At 38.5% G+C, this 26,951-nt stretch overlaps 1 protein-coding gene across 1 annotated transcript in view; it reads right to left on the bottom strand.

Moving 5' to 3' along the window:
- Window positions 1-7,030: 7,030 nt before the first annotated feature.
- LOC134353332 (transmembrane protein 33-like) overlaps window positions 7,031-26,951 on the bottom strand; it is a 132,343-nt gene continuing 112,422 nt past the window's right edge. The window contains exons 6-7 of the mRNA XM_063061365.1: window positions 25,173-25,256; window positions 7,031-8,170 (exon numbers count right to left, since the gene is read on the bottom strand). Coding sequence (XP_062917435.1) covers window positions 8,044-8,170; window positions 25,173-25,256 — 211 coding nt within the window. The 3' untranslated portion in view covers window positions 7,031-8,043. The remainder of the gene's footprint in view (window positions 8,171-25,172; window positions 25,257-26,951) is intronic.

The raw sequence follows: 26,951 nt of genomic DNA, 5'->3' as shown, positions 1-26,951 counted from the left end.
TATGCATGTGTAAGTATACACTAAGAAAAAATATTGTGTGTGTGTAACTAAATATTTCTAAGATCATTTTGATTAATGAATGCTAAATATTGGGCAACTTACTGTTACTAAGATTTATAAAGCAGTTAGTCATTCATCACTGTTTTCATTAATATTTAAAGTTTATTTGATTATTTCATTATATTGGAACTATTTAACACTTGCTATATACAAACTGTTTTTAACATTTACCATCATCATAAAGTGAAACTGACAATGAGTTTTGCAGTACAAGTCTTCGTAGTTAGATGTGGAAATCTAAATGTAGAAGTCAAAGTGGTGTATTCAGTGACTTTTTGATCATCTGTACAATGTGCTATTTTGCAATCTCCTCCAGCATGATTAAATGAACTGAAATGAACTTCAGCCTCTGCCAGATTATTTTAACTGTATATGACACAGTAAATGTTAAACATGTTGTAGATGGTGTTAACTAGAAATCATAGCATAATTATATTGCTTTAAAATCTCTATGATCTTAAAAAATAATTTTGAGGGTTAATTTTCTTGGAAAAATATTGCAAAATATAATAGATATTATAAAGAAACAAAAGATATATTCATTTTCAAAGGTTAGGACATCTCAGCTTCTACTTCATCCTGGCATATTCCACTCTGGTAAGAATTTAAAATATTGCATGGAAGTCATGGCTTTTCCTTCCTAGTTTCCTGTTTCAAAGAATCCTTCAATAACATTGACTGCTTAACCTGCTTATTAACATGAATGTTGCTGACTACTTTGGATCCTCCTAAAATTGATTCTCAAAAGAAAAGAGCACTAGAAAATGTGAATTAAATCACAAGGAACTCTAGATCTCTGTGGGTAAGTTACTTTAATTGTCAGTGTTGACTACAAAATCTTTTACTGAAGCAACAGATCACTAATTAAAATATCCTAACATAAAATGAGAGTGAGTATTGCATTAATTAGTACAATATTCTCAAATTTATAGCAATCTAGATGTTTATTTTAGCATTGTGGTCATATATGGAAGTCCTTGTTAAAAAGTTTAAAGCTACCAAGCACTGTGTTGTAGCTCCAATCCAGCTATTTAAGCTACACATCTGATAACATATCATTATATTTAAACATTCTTGATTTTATAACAGCACCAATTTAGCAACCTAACATATTGACTGAAAGAGTAGCAAAATCTATAGTGGCATACAATGAATTAAGACTTCCTGAATATATAATAAACTAAAAATTGAAACAGGAAGAAAAATACAAACCTATTGATTCTTTTAAAAGTAAGTGCACATAGGCAAAACAGACTTGAATATCATGGTGGCCCCTGGGAGAGAAATTAGGTTTATTAAGTACTAAAGAATAACATTTCTTAGGATGCTGAAATTAATATATACATTCAGTGGCCACTTTATTAGGTACACCTGCTTGTTAATTCAGATATCTAATCAGCCAAACATGTGGCTACAACTCAATGTATAAAACCATGGACACATGGTCAAGAGATTCAGTTTTTGTTCAGACCAAACATCAAAGTGGGGAAGAAATGTGATCCTAAGAGACTTTGATCATGGAATGATTGTTGGTGCTAGATGGGGTGGGTTATGTATCTCAGAAACTGCCGATCTCCTGGGATTTTCATGCACAACAGGCTCCCGGGTTTAGAGGATGGTGCAAACGCCAAAAGCTTCCAGAGAGCAGCAGTTTTGTGGGTGAAAACACCCAGTTCATGTAAGAGGTTAGAGGAGGATGGCCAGACTCCTTTAAGCCGACAGGAAGGCCACAGTAATTCATGTAACCATGCATTACCACAGTGGTGTGCAGAGCAGCATCTCTGAACACACAGCACATCGAATCTTGAAGTGGATGAACTACAGCAGCAAAAGACCACACCTGGTTCCACTCCTGTACCTGAGTGTAGAATGTGCATAGTATTCCTCAAATTTGAAATAAGGAATTTGGAAATAATTGTAATAAATATATCATTTTGAACAATTTTAATTTAAGTCCCTGTTATTGAAATATTAAGCTCCCTTAGTCTGAACAAAAAGTTTTCAGACATATGATGCTAATTTTCAGAAATTGTTGCAACATGCAACATTTGAATTTTTAAGACTTGGCTAGCAAACATGATGGATGGAATTAACTTCAAGTTCCACTCCAAATCACACACAATGCTGACTTAGAAACTCACCACTCTTCTTTCATTGCTACTATGTCTAACTCCTGAAACAGCCCCCTGATCAAATCTGTGGGAGCACCTTCACTGGAAGAACTAAACTGATTCAGTACTGCAGTTTACCAGCACATTCTCAAAGGTAACTAAAAATGAACAATATCCTTTTACTGGGTAGAAACAACATTTCTTTTATATTCTAGATCTTCATGTGATGTATTTCGGCCTATTGCAGATGTTGATGGACTTCCTATCAACTTCCTATGTTGTTTTATGACAGGAGCTTAGCATTGACAGTCTTTCTTTGCTTAGCTATTGCAAATATTAGCACAGCCCTTAATTTTACCAACACATTCAATTATTTTTCTTCTTTAAGGTGCGTAGCACTTTATAAATAGTACCCTGGACAGTTATTGGTCGATCAAATATTTGAGGTGATATCAATTCTAAGATTACCAGAATAAATTCCACTGTGATGGGAAAAGTCTACTGCTGCCAAAGCTAATTAATGTGGAATTGGAAAACACTAAACAACCCTTCTGCTAGTTTGTAATTACCAATGAAACAAAGTATGCAAAAAGAAAGATGGTTAATAAAAAGCTCAATAGGCAATTACAGAATTCTATTTTTATCTCATGCTCAAGGTAAGCATTATAACATCAGTCACATTATATATAAAGTCTTTCTCATGCATGAATTTAAGGCTTAAAATGGTGTTTTATAGAGAATCCTCTAATCAGCAACAATCAACAGTTGACATAACAGGATCTGAAACGGATCGTTTTCTGGTGAAAAATCCAGCTGGAGTCTCCCATGTAAATAAAACTCAAACTTTGAATGGAAATACAATTTATATTTCTTTAGAATATCAACAATTCAAACTGAGATGTTTGTAATAAAAGACAAACTTTGAAGCCTTTTAATTATGGACATAGTTTCTACAATTTTTATGATTTCCTCAGTGATTTTACACAAGCTCTAAAGCTCAATATATACCAAAGTGATTTAATGCTTAACTAAAAAAAACAGCCACACATCTTAATTTTGGGCTAAAAACCTTATTATTACAGAGGAGTGGTTGACTCAACCTTCAACTCATAGAAGTAATTCCCCAACTCTAACTTGTCTACTCCCTTCGGCATTTCTTCTGACTTGAAGAAATAGCTTCCTTCTGTTACTGATAGGACCACAACCATGTTGTGGTTTGGAGGCTTGCGAGCCTCAAAGACCTGTACAGTTATTTTGGCTGGAGTCGGGGATTTATGCAATATCTCTTGGTTGGATCACCCATGCCAAACAGGTTAAAGGGCACCCATCCCTCGGTTCAGGGGTTCAGCTCAGGGTTAATAACCCTGACTGGTAAAACAAATTTTTTACGGAGATATCAATGAAGAATCCTTATAAGTCAGAGTGCAATGGTATTCCTGAGTCTCCATCTGGGACTTGCGTGCCAGACAATAGTGAAAGCCGAGAGAAAGATACTGATACGATTGAAGCAATCCTAAACACTGTCAGAGATGGAGGACCTTCATTGCTGCCCTAAATGCCAGCGGTGTAACAGGAGTAAGTAAGTAGTAATAAAGAAATAGTTCCGCATGGAAACAGGGAATGTGGAGTCCTTCTCGAGTTTGCTCTTCCTTGTTTTGCTCCATCTTCAGGAGTTCATCTAGGATTTTGTTCAAGTTAATAATAAAAATCCAATGAGCAAGATAAGATCCAATGCAGAGTCTTGCAGGCAAATCTTCTTCTCAGCTATTACGTGAAGCAAAAGGTGGGGGTGGGATGTGGAGAATGGGGGACAGGGGGTTGGTTTGAAAAAGACAAAGTTGGGAGAAAACAAATGGTTCTGGATCACTGCTTGTTCAGCCAGATCAAAAGCTAGACAATTTGTTCTTCTTTTAAAGAAAATATACCACTCCATCAGCTCCTTTATGTGGTCAAGTCAGAGCTGACTCCCTACGTCAGGGTAGTTGGAAATTCTGTGAGAATTTCAGGTGTCATATTTATAATACCCTACATGTTATTTACAGGATTTTGTATTTTTTTAAAAATGTTATATTTAAAATCAATTTAAAATCGACAGCTGAAATTACTTGCACTTCAGTTTAAACAAGTACTAGTGGAGTACTGACAGTCTTGCTGAAAAATCATTGAGCAGGCCACTAGGAGGAAGAATTAGAGTTAAGCATCCATGTGACTAAATTCCACAGATACTACCTGATTGGCTGAGAATTTCTACCATGTTTTATCACAGGAAATCTGTGTCCAGAGTTTAGTTTGCTTTTGGTTTAGTAATTGATTGGTTTGAAGATGTGAAGTACAAGTACAGATGTGCACTCAAACATAGTTCTATTATCCATATTGGTAAAAAGCAGATTTATCTAAGAACAGTTTATAAGTTTAAATTCACCAATATACCTGCAAAAAATTATTCAGAGTGATGGGGAAAAATAAGGTCCACTGCATCAGAAATAATGGGTGACTTCAATCTACATGTAGACTGGGTGAACCAAATTGGTAAAGGTGCTGAGGAAGAGGATTTCTTGGAATGTATGCAGGATGGTTTTTTGAACCAACATGTCGAGGAACCAACTAGAGAGCAGGCTATCCTGGACTGGGTTTCGAGCAATGAGGAAGGGTTAATTAGCAATCTTGTCGTGAGAGGCCCCTTGGGTAAGAGTGACCATAGTATGGTGGAATTCTTCATTAAGATGGAGAGTGACATAGTTAATTCAGAAACAAAGGTTCTGAACTTAAAGAGGGGTAACTTTGAAGGTATGAGACGTGAATTAGCTAAGGTAGACTGGCAAATGACACTTAAAGGATTGATGGTGGATATGCAATGGCAAGCATTTAAAGGTTGCATGGATGAACTACAACAATTGTTCATCCCAGTTTGGCAAAAGAATAAATCAAGGAAGGTAGTGCACCTGTGGCTGACAAGAGAAATTAGGGATAGTATCAATTCCAAAGAAGAAGCATACAAATTAGCCAGAGAAAATGGCTCACCTGAGGACTGGGAGAAATTCAGAGTTCAGCAGAGGAGGACAAAGGGCTTAATTAGGAAGGGGAAAAAAGATTATGAGAGAAAACTGGCAGGGAACATAAAAACTGACTGTAAAAGCTTTTATAGATATGTAAAAAGGAAAAGACTGGTAAAGGCAAATGTAGGTCCCCTACAGACAGAAACAGGTGAATTGATTATGGGGAGCAAGGACATGGCAGACCAATTGAATAATTACTTTGGTTCTGTCTTCACTAAGGAGGACATAAATAATCTTCCAGAAATAGTAGGGGACAGAGGGTCCAGTGAGATGGAGGAACTGAGCGAAATACATGTTAGTAGGGAAGTGGTGTTAGGTAAATTGAAGGGATTGAAGGCAGATAAATCCCCAGGGCCAGATGGTCTGCATCCCAGAGTGCTTAAGGAAGTAGCCCAAGAAATAGTGGATGCAATAGTGATAATTTTTCAAAACTCGTTAGATTCTGGACTAGTTCCTGAGGATTGGAGGGTGGCTAATGTAACCCCACTTTTGAAAAAAGGAGGGAGAGAGAAACCGGGGAATTATAGACCGGTTAGCCTAACGTCGGTGGTGGGGAAACTGCTGGAGTCGGTTATCAAAGATGTGATAACAGCACATTTGGAAAGCAGTGAAATCATCGGATAAAGTCAGCATGGATTTGTGAAAGGAAAATCATGTCTGACGAATCTCATAGAATTTTTTGAGGATGTAACTAGTAGAGTGGATAGGGGAGAACCAGTGGATGTGGTATATTTGGATTTTCAAAAGGCTCTTGACAAGGTCCCACACAGGAGATTAGTGTGCAAACTTAAAGCACACGGTATTGGGGGTAAGGTATTGATGTGGATAGAGAATTGGTTAGCAGACAGGAAGCAAAGAGTGGGAATAAACGGGACCTTTTCAGAATGGCAGGCGGTGACTAGTGGGGTACTGCAAGGCTCAGTTCTGGGACCCCAGTTGTTTACAATATATATTAATGACTTGGATGAGGGAATTAAATGCAGCATCTCCAAGTTTGCGGATGACACGAAGCTGGGTGGCAGTGTTAGCTGTGAGGAGGATGCTAAGAGGATGCAGAGTGACTTGGATAGGTTGGGTGAGTGGGCAAATTCATGACAGATGCAATTTAATGTGGATAAATGTGAAGTTATCCACTTTGGTGGCAAAAATAGGAAAACAGATTATTATCTGAATGGTGGCCGATTAGGAAAAGGGGAGGTGCAACGAGACCTGGGTGTCATTATACACCAGTCATTGAAAGTGGGCATGCAGGTACAGCAGGCAGTGAAAAAGGCGAATGGTATGCTGGCATTTATAGCAAGAGGATTCGAGTACAGGAGCAGGGAGGTACTACTGCAGTTGTACAAGGCCTTGGTGAGACCACACCTGGAGTATTGTGTGCAGTTTTGGTCCCCTAATCTGAGGAAAGACATCCTTGCCATAGAGGGAGTACAAAGAAGGTTCACCAGATTGATTCCTGGGATGGCAGGACTTTCATATGAAGAAAGACTGGATGAACTGGGCTTGTACTCGTTGGAATTTAGAAGATTGAGGGGGGGATCTGATTGAAACGTATAAAATCCTAAAGGGATTGGACAGGCTAGATGCAGGAAGATTGTTCCCGATGTTGGGGAAGTCCAGAACGAGGGGTCACAGTTTGAGGATAAAGGGGAAGCCTTTTAGGACCGAGATTAGGAAAAACTTCTTCACACAGAGAGTGGTGAATCTGTGGAATTCTCTGCCACAGGAAACAGTTGAGGCCAGTTCATTGGCTATATTTAAGAGGGAGTTAGATATGGCCCTTGTGACTACGGGGATCACGGGGCATGGAGGGAAGGCTGGGGCGGGGTTCTGAGTTGGATGATCAGCCATGATCATAATAAATGGCGGTGCAGGCTCGAAGGGCCGAATGGCCTACTCCTGCACCTATTTTCTATGTTTCTATGTTTCTAAAACATTTCACTGTAACACCATCCATGGTAGTCTGACAAAACAAAAAAATGACCTTCACAGTACTTCTGTCAGATACCAATTCATAGTAATGTTATTGATACATTCATGAAATATTAAAGAGACCACTGGTAAACAAAGCTGGCCTATGCAACTTATTTGGAAGGTTCTTACAAAGTGTCAGAGTTATCACCTTAATTTATTAACCTCATTAAACAAAAAATTAAAAGTTATCAATCCCCGAGGGCAAGCTGAAAAAATGGAGGTCATTTGTGCCAACAAACTAAGAGCAGAGCCTGAGCAATAAGCTTTATGTGCACTTGCCAGTAATTATTTAGAAATTAGCCCTACGCTTATTTAATATTTACACCTATTAAACATGCAAATTTTAGTCAAGGTTTACAATGACCTAGCATTAAGCAACCAATTTTAAAAAAATAAACTATTCATTAGTTCTATTTTAAATCCTTGCGATGCAACAATGCTGATTCTTTACATGGAGGGTAGATGTTAAAGATAATGCATATTCAGGTTATATTTGCTTTATAAAAAAAAACAAGAAAATGGATGATCAACATACGCATGGAAACCCATTATCTGTTTTGCACATGAACGGACTATTCACACAATCCTCTGAACAAATTGTGCACCCACGTTTATATAAAATCCACTCTAATAGCAATTAATCTAATGCAAACATACTTTTAAAAACCCTCATCATCTGAAGTTGAGAAATGTAAAACCTCATAACAATACATGAACTTCAGTCGTCATTAATTAAAAGTAACCAAAAAAATACAACGACATAAACAATATCCCTCGAAATTCTTAAGTATAAAGAATGTCACCAATTGCAAATTATCTCATATTAAGGAGAATCTCGAACTCTATGACCCTGGAGCCAGCTTACAAATGACCTTTATAGCTTTGTGACATGCATTTCGGAGGAAGGTTGGACAGGAAGGTCTGGCTGTCAGCTGCTCTATTGCCACTCGAAGCTCATAAAACAATGTCCTGTTAATAAAGAGTAGAAGGCTAGTTAGTTACTTCAAAGCACAACACACATATCTGCCATGCAGGACAATGTAGGCAGAGCACAGCAATAAATTAAAGGCCTATCCATTTTATATTGACTGGATGTCTTATCTACTTACAAGTCTGTTCATCTAGCTAATGTAGAATGGCTGCTCACTTAAGTGGAATTGATCAAATTAATATAGGAAAATTAAAATATTTAATAAATCACCTCACAGCATCCTTTAAATACATTATAGGTTTCTTGAAGAATTTATGATCACAATTAAACTATCGATGATTAGGTGTTCTCCTGATGTAACAGATTTTCATTTATGATAATAACCAACATTATAAAGTTATTTATCAATAAACAAAGTCATAAGGTCACATTTTGTTCACATAGGGGCAGAGTCCAACGGTTTTATAAAATATTTGACCAGTATCCAAAGCATGCCATGCTGCAATAGCCTGACTCCGTCTTTCAAAATTTGATCCTCATTTTGCATTTTAAAAGCACATTTTCCAATGATATTAAGAATTTTTCCACAATATACATGCTTAGAAGGAATAACAATTAGTATTTACCCATCAAAACTTGAAAACTTGATTACTTGCAGTGCTCCAGAATTACTCAGGGCAAGTTATATGATGGCAGGACAGATTTATACTATTTTTTCCTGAGCCCCGTGGCTAAAAAAAAAACCCATATGCAGCCGAACGTGTGAGCTGATAGCAGGGCTGCAAACACAACAGGAACACTGGTGAATGCTGGGAAAACTTTGAAAGATGGGAATAGACCAGATTAAAAGGTTCAGAAAGGACCAAATCACTGAAGTGCAAATTATAGTGATGAATTCAACATACAACGTGTATAAGAGGTACTAACCACTCCCCCCCCCCCCGGGAAGTTTTCATGTTTTACAACATTGATTACTGTGGCTTTAATTTGGCTTTTTTTTTAAACACTGATCAACAGAAAAGGCTCTTTCACGTCAAAGTGAAAACAAATTTCTACAAATTGGTCTAAATTTATTACAATTATTAAACACAATATAATTGATTGCATAATTACTCACCCCCTTTAATATGACACACTAAGTCATCACTGGTGCAGCCAACTGGTTTCAGAAGTCACATAATTAGTTAAATGGAGATCACTTGTGTGCAGTCAGTATTTCAATTGATTCTAGTAAAAATACACCTGTAGCTGGAAACTCCAACTACCACACCGGGTGTCAGATGGTGTTTCTGTCTTTGCAACAGAATTATTAGTAATCCTCTGGGCCTTATGGTGGATAGAAGACTCTTATCCATGTAGGGTTATCATCTGTTCGGATTCTGCTGCTGCCTTAGAGGCTATAAAAGGGAGTAAATCAAAAGCTCGTCCTGACATAGTTATTGAGATTCTCTTAGTGTTGTTTAGAGTAGGGAAGATGGGTTGTGCAGTTAGATTTTCATGGATACCTGGGCATTCTGGAGTGGAGGGAAATGAAATTGTGGATGGCATTGCAAAGTCTTCCTTACAGAGCAGGCAAGTAGAAATTAGAGTTCCCCTAGGCAAAGCAGAATTGAGAAGTAGGATTAAAAAAGGTATAGAGAAGAAGTAGCAGGAGGATTGGAAAAATGAATTAAAGGGGCAGGCATTATTTTTCTAGTCACTCACTAATTAAAAAGGTCTCAGACTGTTACCTTTTAAATCGTAGAGATATGGTGAAATTAACAAGACCTAGTTTGGGGCATTGTGGGCTAAACTATTATTTAAAGATAATAGGAAAACATCCTACTGGATTATGTGACTGTGGTAGTCCAGAAACAGTCCAGCATATTTTGCTGAGCTATAACTGATATAAAAGTGAAAGAAACATATTGTTCAAGAGGCTATCTGGCTTAAATCTATTTTGGTTTTCTATTAAATCCTTGCTTGGCCATCAAGAGAACCAACATCTGATTGAAGAGTTTATTGTTCAGTTTATACGTGAGACTAGGTTATATTTGAGAATTTGAGTTCCTTGAAGTGCTATAATTAATTATTCATCCTGCCAAGGGCAGTAATACGCCTAGATGTGTCTAAACTGCCGGAAATAGAAGAAGAAGAAGAGGAAGTCCAACTACTGCTGAATCAGTATCCTGGCAAAAACTACATCACGAAGACAAAAGAACACTCCAGTCAAATCCGTGAAATGGTTATTGAAATGCTCATCAGGAGATGGATACAAGAAAATTTCCAAGTCACTGAATATCCCTTGGAGTACAGTTAGTCAATCATCAAGAATCATCAAGCACAGCTGTAAATCTGCCTAGAGCTGGCTGTCCTCAAAAACTGAGTGACTGCGCAAGAAGGGGAATAGTGAGGGAGGCCACCAAGAACCCATGACAATTCTGGAGGAGTTACAAGCTTCAGTGGCTGAGATGGGAGAAACTGTGCATACAATATCTGTTGCTCGGGTGCTTCACCAGTCACAGCTTTATGGGACAGCGGCAAAGAGACAGCTACTGTTGAAAGAAAGTCACATGAAATCTCGGCTGGAGTTTGCCAGAAGGCATGTGGGAGACTCTGAAGTAAGCTGGAAGAAGGTTCTATGGTTTGTTGAAACCAAAATTAAGCTTTTTAGCCATCAGACTAAATGCTAAATGGAATGGCTAGCACAAGAGGGCACAGTTTTAAGGTGCTTGGAAGTAGGTACAGAGGACATGTCGGGGTAAGCTTTTTTTACGCAGTGTTGTGAGTGCGAGGAATGGGCTGCCGGTGATGGTGGTGGAGGTGGATATGATAGGGTCTTTTAAGAGACTCCTGGACAGGTACATGGAGCTCAGAAAAATAGAAGGCTATGGGCAACCCTAGATAATTTCTAAGGTAAGGACATGTTTGGCACAGTTTTGTGGGCCAAAGGGCCTGTACTATGCTGTAGGTTTTCTATGCTTTCTACCATCAAAAACACAACATCCCTCCTGTGAAGCATGGTGGTGGCTGCATCATGCTGTGGGGCTGCATCACTGCAGTAGGCACTGGAAGGTTTGTGAAGGTAGAGGGTAAAATGAATGCAGCAAAATCCTGGAGGAAAACTTGATGTAGTCTGCATCAGAACTTCGACTTGGGAGAAGATTTGTTTTCCCAGCAAGACAATAACCCCAAGCATATAGCCAAAGCTACACAGGAATGGCTTAAAAACAACAAAGTTGATGTCTTGGAGTGGCCAAGTAGGAGTCCAGAACTCAATCCAATTGAGAATTTGTGGCTGGACTTGAAAAGGGCTGTTCAGTCATGATCCCCATGGAATCTGACAGAGCTTGAGCAGTTTTGTAAAGAAGAATGGGGGGAAAAATTGCAATGTCCGGATGTGCAAAGCTGATAGAAACCATACAAACTCAAGGCTGTAATTGCTGCCAAGGGTGCATCTACTGAATACTGACTTGAAGGGTTGAGTAATTATGCAATCAATTATTTTTTGCTTAATAATTGTAAGAAATTTTGACCAATTTGTAGAAACTTTTCCTGTCAAAATGAAAACAAGGTCTTCTATGTTGATCAGTGTCAAAAAAAAGCCAAATTAAATCCACTGTGATTCCATGTTGTAAAACAATAAAACATGAAAACACCCAAGGGGTGGGGAGCAGGGGTGAATACTTTTTATAGACACTGTAGCTGCAAACAGCGAGGCAGAGAAAGTCCTGAAGAAGGGTCTCGGCCTGAAATACAAAAGTTTGGACACCCCTGGTCAAAATTTCTGTTACTATGAGTAAAAGCGCGTAAAAGATTACCTGATTTCCAAAAGGCATAAAGTTAAAGATGACACATTTCTTTAATATTTTAAGCAAGATTCTTTTTTATTTCCATCTTTTACAGTTTCAAAATAACAAAAAAGGAAAAGGGCCTGAAGCAAAAGTTTGGGCACCCTACATGGCAGTACTTAGTAACACCCCCTTTGGCAAGTATCACAGCTTGTAAATGCTTTCTGTAGCCAGCTAAGAGTCTTTCAATTCTTGTTTGGGGGATTTTCACCCATTCTTCCTTGCAAAAGGCTTCTAGTTCTGAGATTCTTGAACCGTCTTGCATGCATTGCTCTTTTGAGGACTATCCACAGATTCTCGATGATGTTTAGGTCAGGGGACTGTGAGGGCCATGGCAAAACCTTCAGCTTGCGCCTCTTGAGGTAGTCCATTGTGGATTTTGAGGTGTGTTTAGGATCATTATCCTGTTGTAGAAGCCATCCTCTTTTCATCTTCGTCATTTTTACTGACGGTATGATGTTTGCTTCCAGAATTTGCTTGTATTTAGTTGAATTCATTCTTCCCTCTACCAGTAAATGTTCCCAGTGCCACTGACTGCAACACAAGCCCAAAGCATGATTGATCCACTCCCGTACTTAACAGTTGGAGATGTGTTCTTTTCATGAAATTCTGCACCCTTTTTTCTCCAAACATACCTTTGCTCACTGCGGCCAAAAAGTTCTATTTTAAATTCATCAGTCCACAGGACTTGTTTCCAAAATGCATCAGGCTTGTTTAGATGTTCGTTTGCGAACTTCTGACACTGAATTTTATGGTGAGGACGCAGGATGACTCTTTCATGAAGGTCATATTTGTGCAGGTGTTGCTCCACAGTAGAACAGTGCACCACCACTCCAGAGTCTGCTAAATCTTCCTGAAAGTCTTTTGTAGTCAAAGGGGGCTTCTAATTTGCCTTTCTAGCAATTCTACGAGCAGTTCTCTCGGAATGTTTTCTTGGTCTTCCAGACCTTAAATTAGCCTCCACCATTCCTGTTAACTGCCATTTCTTATTTACATTATGAACTGAGGAAACGGCTACCTGAAAACGCTTTGCTATCTTATAACCTTCTCCTGCTTTGTGGGCATCACTTATTTTAATTTTTAGAGTGCCAGGCAGCTGCTTAGAGGAGCCCGTGACTGCTGATTGTTGGGACAAGGTTTGAGGAGTCAGGGTATTTATTAAGCCTTGAAATTTGCATCACCTAGCCTTTCCTAACGATGATTGTGAACAAGCCATAGCCCTAACAAGCTATTTAAGGCCTGAGACCTTGGTAAAAGTTATCCAAGAGCTCAAATCTCTTGGGGTGCCCAAACTTTTGCATGATGCTTCTTTCCTTTTTTTCCACTGTAAAATTGTACAAAACAAAAATAATACACTAATCTTGCTTAAAATGTTGAAAAGAATGTTTCATCTTTAACTTTATGATTTTTGGAGATCAGTTCATCTTCTACTCACTTAACTATTCACAGTAACAGAAATTTTGACCGGGGTGCCCAAACTTTTGCACGCCACTGTATCTATTAATTTCCATACAATTTGCCTGACCTGCTGAGATCCTCTAGCATTTATTGTGTGTTGCTGAGGCGCAGAGAGATTGGGTTTTGGGACAGTGACAGACAACAAAAGACAAGTGAGAAAAACAAGTGAGCTATTTTAACATTGACTAAATCCATTCACAATTTGAGTAAATAATACAATGCACTATTTATTTTTCACGTTCTAAGATAGGCTGTTGTGCGCATTGATTACAAAATCCAGATGACTGTTGAGCTATTAATTACTGGCCTTACCTTTATGTGGTAAGTTTATTGAATAATGCGTAATGCAGCAAAATGATAAGAACTGGAAGGTTAACACGAGGGGTCATTTCCATCAAGCAGATGGGAGAGCAGCAGAATTACAAAGCAACTCCAGGTGATTCACAACTCAAAGGATTGCTCTTGTTTGCTTCAAGAGATTTGCACATTTGAAAACTGTGTGCTCTGAGAATCGAATCTATACCTGCAAAGCCTAGGAACTCCTCAAAGGGAGGCACTGTCCTTTTGTTTCAAGCGAAATGCTAATGAACTCTGCTCTCCGAACAAACTAAGTCTCTATGACCCTACTGGTAGAGTACTGGGTTGCAAACTGTTGTGTCAGCTTTTATGGCTTCAGATCTGTGGCACAGAAATTAATTGCTAAACTCATCTTTACTTCATGAGCAGGGTGGCCAGGGCCCTATTCTGTAACTGCATCTGGATGATGTGGCAGATTCCTTGACCAGATCCATGGAGAAAACCTGCCTCCAAAGTACAAGCTTGCAGTTAAAGGATTATCTGAGACATGCCCATGAATGGAAATTTGTGGCCACTTTATTCTTTCTATTCTAGCAGGTAGCCCTGCTCTATTTATTCCCATAGGACCATAAAATATAGGAGCAGAATTAGGCCATTCAGCCCATTTTGTCTGCTTTGCTATTCCATCATTGTTGATTTATTATCCCCCTCAACCCTATTTCCTGCCTTCTCTACGTAATCTTTGATGCTCTGACTAATCAAGAACCCATCAGCCTCCGCTTTAAATATAGTCCCACAGCTGTCAGTGGCAAGGAATTCCAGATTCACCACCCTCTGGCTAAAGAAATTCTTCCTCATCTCTGTTATAAATGGATGTCCCTCTATTCGGAGGCTATGCTCATAGACTCATCTGCCGTAGGTATAGGAGCCATGTATCTTTTCAGTCTATCTGTATTGCATTTTGTGCTGCATGTTTATTATGGGTGACTTGTCACATTTGTTGGGGCGTGATAAAAGTGACAAGTATAGTTGCATATTCATGCTTTGTCTTTAGTTCAGTCTTAGTCTGGTTAGACTAAGCAGCAAGTGGGAAATTATATTTTTTTTGTTTGCTTATCGTTTAAATATGTTTAATAATTCTCATACCTTTGAATACGTTTAGACTGCTTATTTCGTTCTATCGCTAGTCTTTGTTTCATTAGTTTTATTATAACAATATCATTCCCCTTTGCTGGTTTGTCAATAAAGGATTGAATGTACTTTCTTCAACCTTAGAACTTTGTTATTTGTGGAACATGTCTGAAAGTAACTGCTATAATAGGAAACATCCTCTGCACATCCATTCTGTCTAGGCCTTTCAATTTTTGATATGTTTTATTGAGATCCCCACTCATTCTTCTGAATTCCGGTATGCACAGGCCCAGAGCTATCACATGCTCCACTTTCGTTAACCCTTTCATTCCCGGGTTCTCTTGTGAACCTCCTTTGGACCCTCTCCAATACCAGCCATCTTTTCTGAGAGAAGGGGCACAAACTGCTCACGATACTCCCAAGTGCAGTCTGATCAATGCTTTATTAAGCCTCAGCATTACATCCTTTCTTTATATTCTAGTCCTCTCGAAATAAGTGCTAACATTGCATTTGCTTTTCTTACCACTGACTCAACCTGCAAGTTAATTTAGGGAATTCTGCACTGGACTCCCAAGTCCCTCTGCACCTCTGATTTTTGAATTTTCTCCCCCTTTAGAAAATAATCTCCATCTTTATTCCTTCTTCCATGACCATTCACTTCCCTACATTCCATTTGCCACTTCTTTGCTCACTCTCCCAATATGCCCAAGTCCTGCTGCAGACTCCCTGCTTCCTTAACACTAGCTTACTGGCTAACTTACCTCATAGTTCATCTTTTATCTCCTTATGGCTTTTTTGTTGCCTTCTATTGGTTTTTAAAAGCTCCATAATCCTCGAACTCGCCAATAATTTTTTGGTAAATGATATACACTTTCTTTTCCTTTTATGATGTTTTTGACTTCCCATGGTTGCCTTATCCTCCCTTTAGAAAAAAGTCTTTTTCTTTGGGTTGTATCTTTCCTGCATCCTCCGATATTGCTCCCAGAAATTCCTCCCAGAAATTCCAGCCATTGCCATTTGGCTGTCTTCCCTGCTAATGTCCTCTTCCAATCAACATTGGCCAGGTCCTCTCTCATGCCTCTGTAACTTACTTCACTGCACTGTAATTCTGATAGATCTGACTTTTTCTCCCTCCCAAACTGCAGAGTGAATTCTATCAGATCATGATTACTGCCTCCTAAGGACTCTATTACTTTAAGCCCCCTAATCAAATCTGGTTCATTACACAGCACCCAACCCAGAATTAACCACAAGCTGCTCTAAAAAGCAATTTCACAGGTATTCTATAAATTCCCTCCCTTGGGATCCAGCACCAACTTGATTTTCCCAATCTAACTGCATATTGAAATCCCTCTTTACTTTTGTAACATTGCCTTTTTGACATGCATTTTCTGTCTTCTGTTGTAATTTATATCCCACATCCTGGCTACTGTTTGGAGGTCTGTATATAATTTCCATCAGGGTCTTTTTATCCTTCCAGTTTCTTAACTGTACCCACAAGGATTCTACATCTTCTAATTCTATGTCACTTCTTTCTAAGGATCAGATTTCACTTTTTTTACCAACAGAGCCCACCTCACTCCTTCTGTCCTTTTGATACAATGTGAATCCTTGGATGTCAAGCTAACAAATAATGACCTTCTATCAGCCACAACTCAGTGATGCCTATATCTCATACCTGTCAACATCTAACTGTACTACAAGATCCGTTACCTTATTCTGTATACCTCATGTATTCAAATATAACACCTTCAGTCCCGTATTCATCATCCTATTTGATTTTGTCCCCATGTTACACTTCATCTACTGACTGCAATTTTGGCCTGTCCTTCCTCATGGTCTCACTACACTCTGCATCTCATTGTACACCAACTCTCCCATCCTTAGCTCAATCATCCCCCTGCCAAGTTAGTTTAAATCCTCCCCAATAGCTCCCTGAAATGTTCAACTCTGCTCTCTGGGCAAATCAATCTCTCTACAGATTCAACTACTGCAATTCAACCCCCTCGATATAAACAACAGACGATCCCTTTAACACAGAGCATGAGGGTGCGGTCTTTTCCTGCAGCAAGTTCATTGACATAGCCCAATTTGGCAGTGTTTGTGTGAATTCTGTATTGCCTGTAGCTTTACGCCATCAGCTGGCCATTCCACATACTTCTCACACTGTATGCATTACATTACCTAAATTTCCGGTTGCTGTGAAGTGTTGAGACTATGTGCAACCAGGTTCAGTGCTATAAACAAAAGGTACTCCACTAACCAGAGTACAAAAAACCAGCAGCAAGCAGCCCATTATATCCCAAAACCTCTGGTTTCTAACACAAAAGCAGCACTGCAGAGAGGTCATATGAGGGTCAATGGAATGAAGGGAGTGTTCCTTCTAAACATTTGAATATTAATTTTACATTCTTCCACTGATGTTAACATGGAAACCCAAATTATGTAGAATTTAGTGCAAAATTAACCTTTCTGTCTCATCTGACAAGCCAATAATTCATGTATATTTTTAAAAAAATGGGTTCATATGATGAGAAAAACAGAATTGTTGTAACCAACACAGACACTTGCAACTAATGTTCAATGCATCTTTTCCTGTAAAGGGATTTATTTTATTACCAACACCCCCACTCGCTGCTTTATTAATACTCAGAATTTCCAATGACAGCAAACACATTAACTGTGCTTGGATTGGGAATGCAATCAAAGGATTCATTGCTCCGTGACAGCTTCAATCAATACAGCAGCAGATACAGGCAAAGCAGCCTGATGAAGGTGCATTTATGCTTATAATTTTTAAACTCCCTGGGCCATGCACATAAACAAATTGATTGAGTTTTCAAAAGGAGCATTAGACTAATATCATAGGGTAAAAATGTAGGGCACATGTCAATGAATGCATCTCACTGGTTAAAACTTGAATGACATCAATCATTTTCATCCAACTGAAATTAAATACCATTAAGTTCCATCCCGCAGTTTTTCCTAGAATTGTTTCCATTCCCTGCATCTTCCACTGTGTATTCATTCAGGTATTGCAATGGCATAAATTAAAACAAAATTGGGAAAGAAAGGAAGGGGCACTGAAATGCTGTATCTCTACAGCAGTGACATTTTTCCATAAATTAATAAAATTCGCTTTCCTTTTATTGCATTGTTAATTAAAACAAATTGCTCCGTTACTGAAAGCTTTTAGTGAATAACAATGCTGCACTGACTTCTGTTAGGCATGGAAACCTGTCAGCCCTTTAGTAACAGCAGGAGATGTACCCCACAGTGGTAAAAACAAGCTTAAATCATTAGATTTTTAGGAAACTAAGTATCTTCTGGTGTAGATAATTATGATAGTTGGATTCATTAGTCCGAAATTGCATACTTTCAACTAAACAATTAAAAAGAGAAAACTTTTGAAGATTGATAATGCTAATGTTCTATTCAATACATTCTCCTTTTAGGCCTTCAGTGCCAAAAAACAATGTTATCCAGTTGCACTTGCCAAGTTGTGAAGAAAGGCTGTTCAGAAGTTCTGCTGTCAGATGACCTCATGGGGCTTCAGGCATTCTTTGCATATCATCAGCTATCAAACGCACTGATGGGCAATGGTCAGATGCTGTGAAGCTTAAACCAAAGACTTGTCTTAATCCCTGTTCTGTGACATGATTAATGAGATGGAATTCCCATTCTGGGCTTCCTACCAATCAATAGGCAGATGGGCAGCGGTAGATGCAGACATTCAAAATAACGAGAGAGTAGAAGCTGCTGAAGCCCTTGATAATTTCAGCTCGGGCAATTGGGTTAGAAAGAATTTTTTTGACATTTAATGAAAATTTGATTGCACCCTAGACTATTGTACAATTCTGACTGGCTGACAAGGTGCATCAGTACACATTACACACAACATTGACTTTGGTTCCATTTGTAGAAGCTCAATCCCATTAGTTGTGACAGTTGAGTTCCTATATCTTTGCAGTTTTATACACAATTTTTTCTTTACTCTGGCTAAAAGGACATATCACTTGTTTTAAATAACGCCTAGCAGAGGTTTTAATCATTGGTATTGAATCAAAATAATGGTCTGAAATTTAGTGGGTTTTAGGGTATTTTCTGCATTTCTCAGCAGAGATGCCCAGAAGTTTTAACACCTGCAGAAACACAGAAATCCTGAACTTACTAGCCTAGCTCTGACACAATTTCTTAGCTATATTGTGCCACTGGATTTCCCCATGGAGCCCAGTAGTGTTGCAGGAGCTGGCTGAGATTTCCCAGCATAAGCTCTCAGATCCTGTGCCAAGTCAGACCTGGAGTGGGATTCACAAGCACTTCATTTGAATGGAGATTTTTGGGCTGTGGGGAAGAAGGGGAATAACTTGTATTTTTTTAAAAAATGACATTTAATATTTTATTTAAAATAGTTTAAAATGATTATCAATTTGTTTTTTTAAAAAATATCAACAATATAAAACTGCATCGACCTTATGTTTAGATATTACTGTTTATCTTATTGTCACAATTACATGGGGAACTGTTTCAAAAGGGGAGACAAATGGTTTAATTCAAAACTGCTTGCTTCCTTTATGATGGCTGATGCTATCCAACATCTCAATTATTAAGCATTTTGATAGGAAAACACTTCTCCACTGTCTGGAGAAATATAAATTCATAATCTATATAAAGCAAATGATTGACAGAATATTTTAAAATCACAGTTCAAAACAGAAAATGGCATCTCTGAAACAGTGATGTTAGTGGAATCCTCAGAACTTTAAAAAAGTAGTTAAGTTTGCAAAAAGAAAACTTATCGAGAGAGAAAAACTGTAAGAGAATAGGAGTAGAAACTCAAAACACAGTAATGGTTGCCCTAAATGGATATAGCAGTGTGGCACCATCAAACATCAGGTGCAACTCAGCAACATCAGATGAGGAAGATGGATAGGAGAAAGAGAAGGGAAAGCGAGATAGTGTCTTAAAGTCAGAGAGCTGAGCTGCCCAAGAACAGGAGCTTCTGGAACATCCAGGGTCACAACCTCTGACACTACCTGACCACCAGGGTGCGATTGCACTGGGAAGTGTGCAAAAGAGTTTTTAATCACATTTAGTGACAGATGAGAGTTGATAGGGTAGGGTTTATTTTCCTTGGGGTGATGAAGATGGACCTGATTGAGGAGTACAAAGGTGCAAAGGGTATTTCATCTCAGAAAAAGTGTCTCTAACCAGAGGGCATAGGAATCTGAATCTGAATATTTCTTACTGACATATACAGTGAAATATATTGTTTTGCAGTAGCAGTAACAGAACAATACATAAAAACTTACTATAGTTACAGAAAGGGATGTGAAAATAATTTTTTAAAAAGCAGAGCAAAAACAGCAAACTTGTGAGGTAGTGTTCATGAACTGTTCAAAAATTTGATGACAGAGGTGAAGAAGCTGTTTCTAAAACATTGAATATGTATTTTCAGATATTCAAAAAATATCCCAATCAGCCCTTCAAATATCGCAGTATTAAAGACTATGTGCCAAATGCTGGATACTGGGATTAGCATAGACAGATACAAACACTGAGGGGCAAAGGACCAGTTACCATCACTCTAAATTTCCTCATAATACTGCAAAAGGAATGTCTCAAGTAGACAGAAACAACTGATCTCTACAGTATTGCTCACTCTCAAAGGCAACGCACAAAATGAAAAGTCTGGGCAAATTATCAATCTGCAAATGGTGAGGACCACAACATTCAAAATTGGGAAAAGGAGAGATTTTTGAAAGAAACAAGCCATTAAACAATTTTTCATTTAGGGTTAGTCACCAATAGATGATTAGTTCATTTGAATCACATTATCTGTTTGTTGTTTCAGACAGACTAACATTATCCTTGCACCCAGATACATAATCTTGGACACCTAAATCATGACTGTAACTGTATGATGCAATCAATATTAAATCATCACTGCAATCTTTTGACAAAAGCATCTATCATTCAATTGGCTATGTTGTATTCTGCAACATTTTGCAAATTATGTCATTTTAAAGATTCTCAGAACGAGTTTTCACATTATCATAATTTAAGTCGTTTTTCCAAAGTGACCAACTTTATCAGCAATAAATATAATTTATAGATGCATGGGAATAACTATATTCATTAGGCAATTTTTGCCATTATTGATAACAAATTGGTTATACTTTGCAACTTGCTTATTCCTTTAGCCTTATGTTATGGATTTTTTTTGCCACTTGAGATTAATTTTTCATGAATAATCATTTTAACATCAGGTTCTGCATTGCAACAACGCAGCTTTAACCATTTCTGCTTCACTCTTTTAACTGATTTCAACAGTTGCTGCTTTCCATTCATTCCTGTAATGGGTACTAGATGAATAAGCATATCTCAGATATTGTCTCCTTTTTACTCTCATGCATATACTCAATCTGCTGCCTTTAGGAATTCAATGATTCACGACTGATTAATTGTACCTCGGTATTAATTGTTTTTTAAAGATGATGCCAAGGATAGTTCAAAAATTCAGACTGCGTATGTAACTTGATAATGCACTGTATCTGCATAAAATTCACAGATGGCTCTCGTAGTTTGCTTCTGTGAATGGATGGTGTTCACAGAGAGGAGTTCAGCTCAAATTCTATGGTTGCAGTTCAGTCTATTACAACAGTCACTGCCCAAATTCTTTCATGCTGTTCACCAAATAGCTTCACCATACAACTGTAGTGTTGTCTGTTATCACTTCAGCCTTTCTGGAATATCCAGATAGGTACAAGTTGCTCTAAGGATTCTGGATATCTGTGCTAAAACAATGCATCTGGCACAGTGTTCTGTATTTCTAAAGGAGTTTCAAAATTTGCACCAAATTTCAAAGACTTGTAGATTCCTTTTAAGTCACATCGTCTAATAATATCCAGGTATTTTCTTTCCTATTGCTCTTCCCCACATCAATAGTCTCCTCTCAACTATATTCTCAATCCAGCCTTAATTGAAAAGAAAAACAACAGAATCAACTACTCTACCCCTCAGAGAATACGCTTTTGGGTCACAGCTCATATTACTAAACAATGATCTTTTCTGTATCCTACAACAGGGTCAAGAAAATCTTAATACTTGGAGACAATTTCATCTTGCTCTTTGAAAGTTCAACCAACAAACATCCCTTACATTTGGTGGCATTGACCTCATTGGATCACATTCTTCACTCGCTAGAATTGTTTCCGAGATGATTCGTTATGTCATGCATATTGAGCACTCTATTTTCTCCTCAATGACTCTCAATTTTCTCCATCAAAGTCGTATATCTGGGGAAATGCTTCTGACATATCTTTCCTGCTTCAAGATGAAAACAGGATGATAAGCTTGTCACCTGATTGGTGATTCTGTTATCTTCACTCTTCACCTCCTTTCCTGTCAACTCAGATTCTATTTTTCTCTGTTATATGAGATGACTTTGGTCAATGCTTCACTGACTTCTGCTGTTCCTCCAGAGCTTCATATTTTCCAAATTACATTTCTCTTTAACAGTGTACCATAATTCTGTAGAAGATTTATGTATTCTTCTGTAGTTTTCCTATGTTGGCATCATGCATAAAATTAATATAGAGAAACACCTTGCATTTTGGTACTAAGAGACAAAATTCCTAAGATTCAGTAATCCCAACCCTGCATCATATAGAGATACGAAAATTACTGAAGAAATTCATTCTGCCATTTCACTAAAACAAATTTAGTATGAACTTACTCCATCATTGCAACAACTCAACATATTGCCAAACTTTCCATTGTCAAAGTATGGGGCCACAGTGAGATGAAGCTCTATTAATGCATCAAACCAAAAGTGTGCAGTCTGGATAATGACAAATGAATAGGTGTAGCAAATTTAGTTAATTCTTAAACAAAACAAAAAGACATCTGATGTCTGACTTTTCCTAGTTCTGTAACAGGTCAGCCAGCTGAAATGTTAACTATTTTGTCTCTCCAGAAGTTCAGCTCAATGAACTGATTACTTCCAGTATTTTCTTTTATTAAACACTATTGCATTCTTACAACTGAAACTAAGTTTACAGTCAAATAAACACATAAACTAGGAACAGAATGTGGCTATTTAGTGAGATACTGAATAACCCAAATTGTATCCTCAGCACAGAAGAGATTCTGCAGATGCTGGAAATCTAGAGCAACACACAAAAAATGCCAGAGGAACTCAGCAGGTCAGGCAGCACCTATAAAAATGAATAAACCGTCGACGTTTCAGGCAGTGACCCTTTTACAGGCCTGGAAAGGAAGTGGGGAGGGTAGCTAGAATAAAAATGGGGGGGGAGCTAGAATAAGAATGGGGGGGAAGTTAGAATAAGAACGTGGGGGGGGGCGGGGGATGGAGTAAGAAGCTAAGAGGTGAGAGGTCAAAAAAGTAAAGTGCTGGAGAAGGAATCTGATAGGGAGAGAGTGAACCACAGGAGAAAGGGAAGGAGGAGGGGGAATCAGGGGAGAAGAAGAAGCGGTAAGAGGGGTGCCAGAGTGAGCAATTGAAGAGGGAAGCGGGGAGGGGGACGATTACTGGAAGTTGGAGAAATTGATGTTAATGCCATCAGGTTGGAGGCTACCCAGATGGAATACGAGGTGTTGCTTCTCCAACCTGAGAGTGGCCTCATCGTGGCAGAAGGGGAGGCCATGGAGCAGACATGTCGGAATGGGAACGGGGATAGGAAATAAAACAGTTGGTCACTGGGGAATCCCATTTTTTTGCTGATGGAGTGAAGGTACTCAGCCCCCGAATCTACATTGGGTGTCACTCATGTTGAGGAGGCCACGTCAGGAGCACTGGATAAGAAGACAACACCAACAGATTCACAGGTGAAATGTTGCCCCATCTAGAAGGACTGCTTGGGACCTGAATGGCAATGAGAGGAAGAGGTGAATTGGCAAGTGTAGCACCCTTTTTCTGCTTGGGGATAAGTGCCAGCTGGGAGATTAGTGGGGAAGGATGAAAGGACAAGGAAATCAAGCAGAGAGTGATCCCTGCAAAAAGTGGAGTGGGGGAGGGGAAGATGGTGGAAGTCGTGCAGAACGATTTGCCAGATGTAGAGGCTTATGGGATGGTAGGTGAGGACAAGAGGAACTCTATACCTGTTAAGACAGAAGGCAAATACTGTGAAGGTAGATGTCCAGGATAAGGAGGAGATGAGGGTGAGGGCAACATCAATGATGGAGGAAGGGAAAACCTGTTCTTTGAAGAAGGTGGAACAGATGAAACAGGGATGAAGGAACTGAGAAAAGGGAATGGCACTTTTGCAGGAGACGGGTGGAAAGAGTTATAGTCAAGACAGTCATGGAAGTTGGTAGGTTTATAAAAAAAATATCGGTAGACAGTTTGTGTCCGGAGATGGAGACGGTGTGATTGAAAGAGGGGAGAGACACATCAAAGATTGACCAAGTGAAGCTGTAGGTACAATTGATGAAATTAATGAGCTTAGCATGGATACATGAAACAGCAAACCAATGACAATGTAGTCGATGTTGTGCAATGTATGCTAGCATTTCATCTACTCCTAGCTCCCTTTCACCCATCCATCCTGTTTCCAGTGCCATTTGGCTTAAAGGGACAACCCGTCGTTCTAGATTCTCCCACGAGAGGAGGCATCCTCTGCACAGGCATTTTACTGTCATATTCTATGATGTCTGAAAGAATTCTATTGGCTTTCTGTGAATGTAAGTGTACACATCTTAAATCCTTAAGATTCTAAAATTAAGAAGTTTAAGCTAAATCTTAAAAGGCCCCTTGTTTTTAAGAAAATTATATTGGAAAATATGCTGCAACGGAGTGAAATAATATTACCATCCGAGGAATTACAACATGCAAAAATAAAATGCACAAAGCAGCATTTTTATCTCCCTTCATCTCAAAATATTATATCAAAATTACTGAAAATGAATGAATTTTGATTCAATTGAATAAATGTGGTAAAATAATAAAGTAAATATAATTTCTGTGTGAATTCACAATTAACTGACCAAATGATTTAAAACATATTGATTGAACATTGACAGAAACTGAAAAATTTCCATGCAATTCCAAGAGTTCTCAAAACAGATATCAAAACAGAAAATGATCTGTTTTGGTGTGTTCAGAACTTTAAGCCTTGTGAATTTATGTCCAGCAGTTTGAATATTTAAGAACTGTAGCAAGAATGGTTTAGCTACTGCTCATAATATTTAGGGTTGAATATAGTATTTCTGAAGATTGTCCAACTAGTTATTACTTTATCCATTCTGTAATATTGATCACCACATTCAACAATGGCAGATGGAAAAACAATGTTTCACCTACCTGCAGTAAGGGTTTCTCCGTGACACGTATCTTAAGGTCAGGAAACGATAATAGAAAAAAGGGAGGAATATATGAGCCCGGCCACTGTGAAGCAAACACACACATTTTATTGATAAATTAATTTTGAACATAAAAATTAAGATTGAATTGATAGATCAACAGCATTCACGTTTTACTGATACGTACACCAAGTACTGACATAAAGATTTAAGTAAGAAAACATGCTTTCACAAGAACATTTGATTTGTTCTGTTCCTTTTGCATATATTAAATAATATTGTTAAAATATAGGAGAATTAACCAATGACCATAACCTCTATATCTGAGCTATCAAGGATTGAGCTAGTCAGACTTTACTAAGGTGACCCAGCAGAAACTGTAGTTAACAATGTTTTTTTCTTGGTGCTACAATTTTCTGGCTGCATGCAACTGATCTGGGATTTGACTCATACTGCTGTGTATTAATTTGTAAGATAGTTTGTAACAATTGCACCCCCTTAGGAAAAACATCAAGACATCTATGCCTTTTGAACAAGTTCTTCAATTTCTCTCAACATATATTATGGGGGGAGGTTAGAAATAAATCCTTAAGCTGCTTTGTTTCATGACAAATCTCACAGCAACAAATACAATTAGAATCAGGTTTACTCTCACTGTCATATATGATGTGATGTTTGTTGTTTTGCAATAGTACAGTGCGAAGACATTAAGAATGACTATAAAACAGAAAATGCAAAAAAAAGGAATAACAAGGTAGCATTCCCAGATTGTTCAGAAATCTTTTGGCTGAGGGGCAAGAGGCTGTTGCTGAATCATTGAGTGCTATTCGTCAGGCTCCCATACCTGCTCTATGATGGTGGTAATGAGAAGGGGGATGTCCTGAATGGTAAGAATCCTGAATGATGGATGCCACCTTCTTGAGGTCCCACCTCTTGAAGATGTCCTTGGTGGTGGGGAGGGTTGGTGCTTCGTCTACCACCTCTGTAGCCTCTTGCAATCCTGTGCAATGAACCAGTCAGAATGTTCTCCACCATAGATCTATAGAAATTTGCAAGAGGTGTTGCTGACATTCCCAATCTCCTAAACTACCTAACAAAAGAGCAACTAGCATGCCTTCTTCATGATTGAACAGTGTGTGGGCTGAGGCAAGATCCTCTGAGATGCTGACACCCAGGAACTTCAGGCTGCTCACACTTTCCACTGCTGACCTCTCAATGATGACTGGTGTGTGTTCTCCTGACTTCCTTTAATCTATAATCAATTCCTTGGCCTTGCTGATCATGAGTGTGAGGTTGTCGTTGCAGCACTACTCAATCAGGCAATCTGTTTCACTCCTGTATACTTCCTCATCACCACCTGCTATTTTACCAACAATAGTTATGTCATCAGTGAATTTATAGATAACCAGCCACACAGTCTTGAATGAGAGAGTAGATTGGTGGGTTAAGCACACATCCTTGAGGTACAACTGTGTTGACTGCTAGCGAAGAGATGCTATCACTGATTTACAACTGATTGTGGTCTCTGGATGATAAAGTCAAAGATCCAATTCCAGAGGGCAGTACAGAAGCCCAGGTTTAGAAGATTGGTGATGTATACTGAAGGAGTCATGGTACTGAAAGCCGAGCTGGAATTAATGAACAGCAGCCTGAGACACGTTTGGCCATTGTGTTCCAAAGCAGAAGGGAAAGCCTGTTGACTTTAATGCTGTAAATCTGTTGTGGTGTTAAGTGAATAGCAGTGCATCGAGGTCCTTGCTCAGCCATAAGTTAATTCTAA

Source organism: Mobula hypostoma, chromosome 10 (genome assembly GCF_963921235.1).
Source record: "Mobula hypostoma chromosome 10, sMobHyp1.1, whole genome shotgun sequence".
Lineage (NCBI taxonomy): Eukaryota > Metazoa > Chordata > Chondrichthyes > Myliobatiformes > Myliobatidae > Mobula > Mobula hypostoma.
Note: the sequence above shows the minus strand (reverse complement) of the source record. Positions and strands in the feature narration are given on the sequence as shown.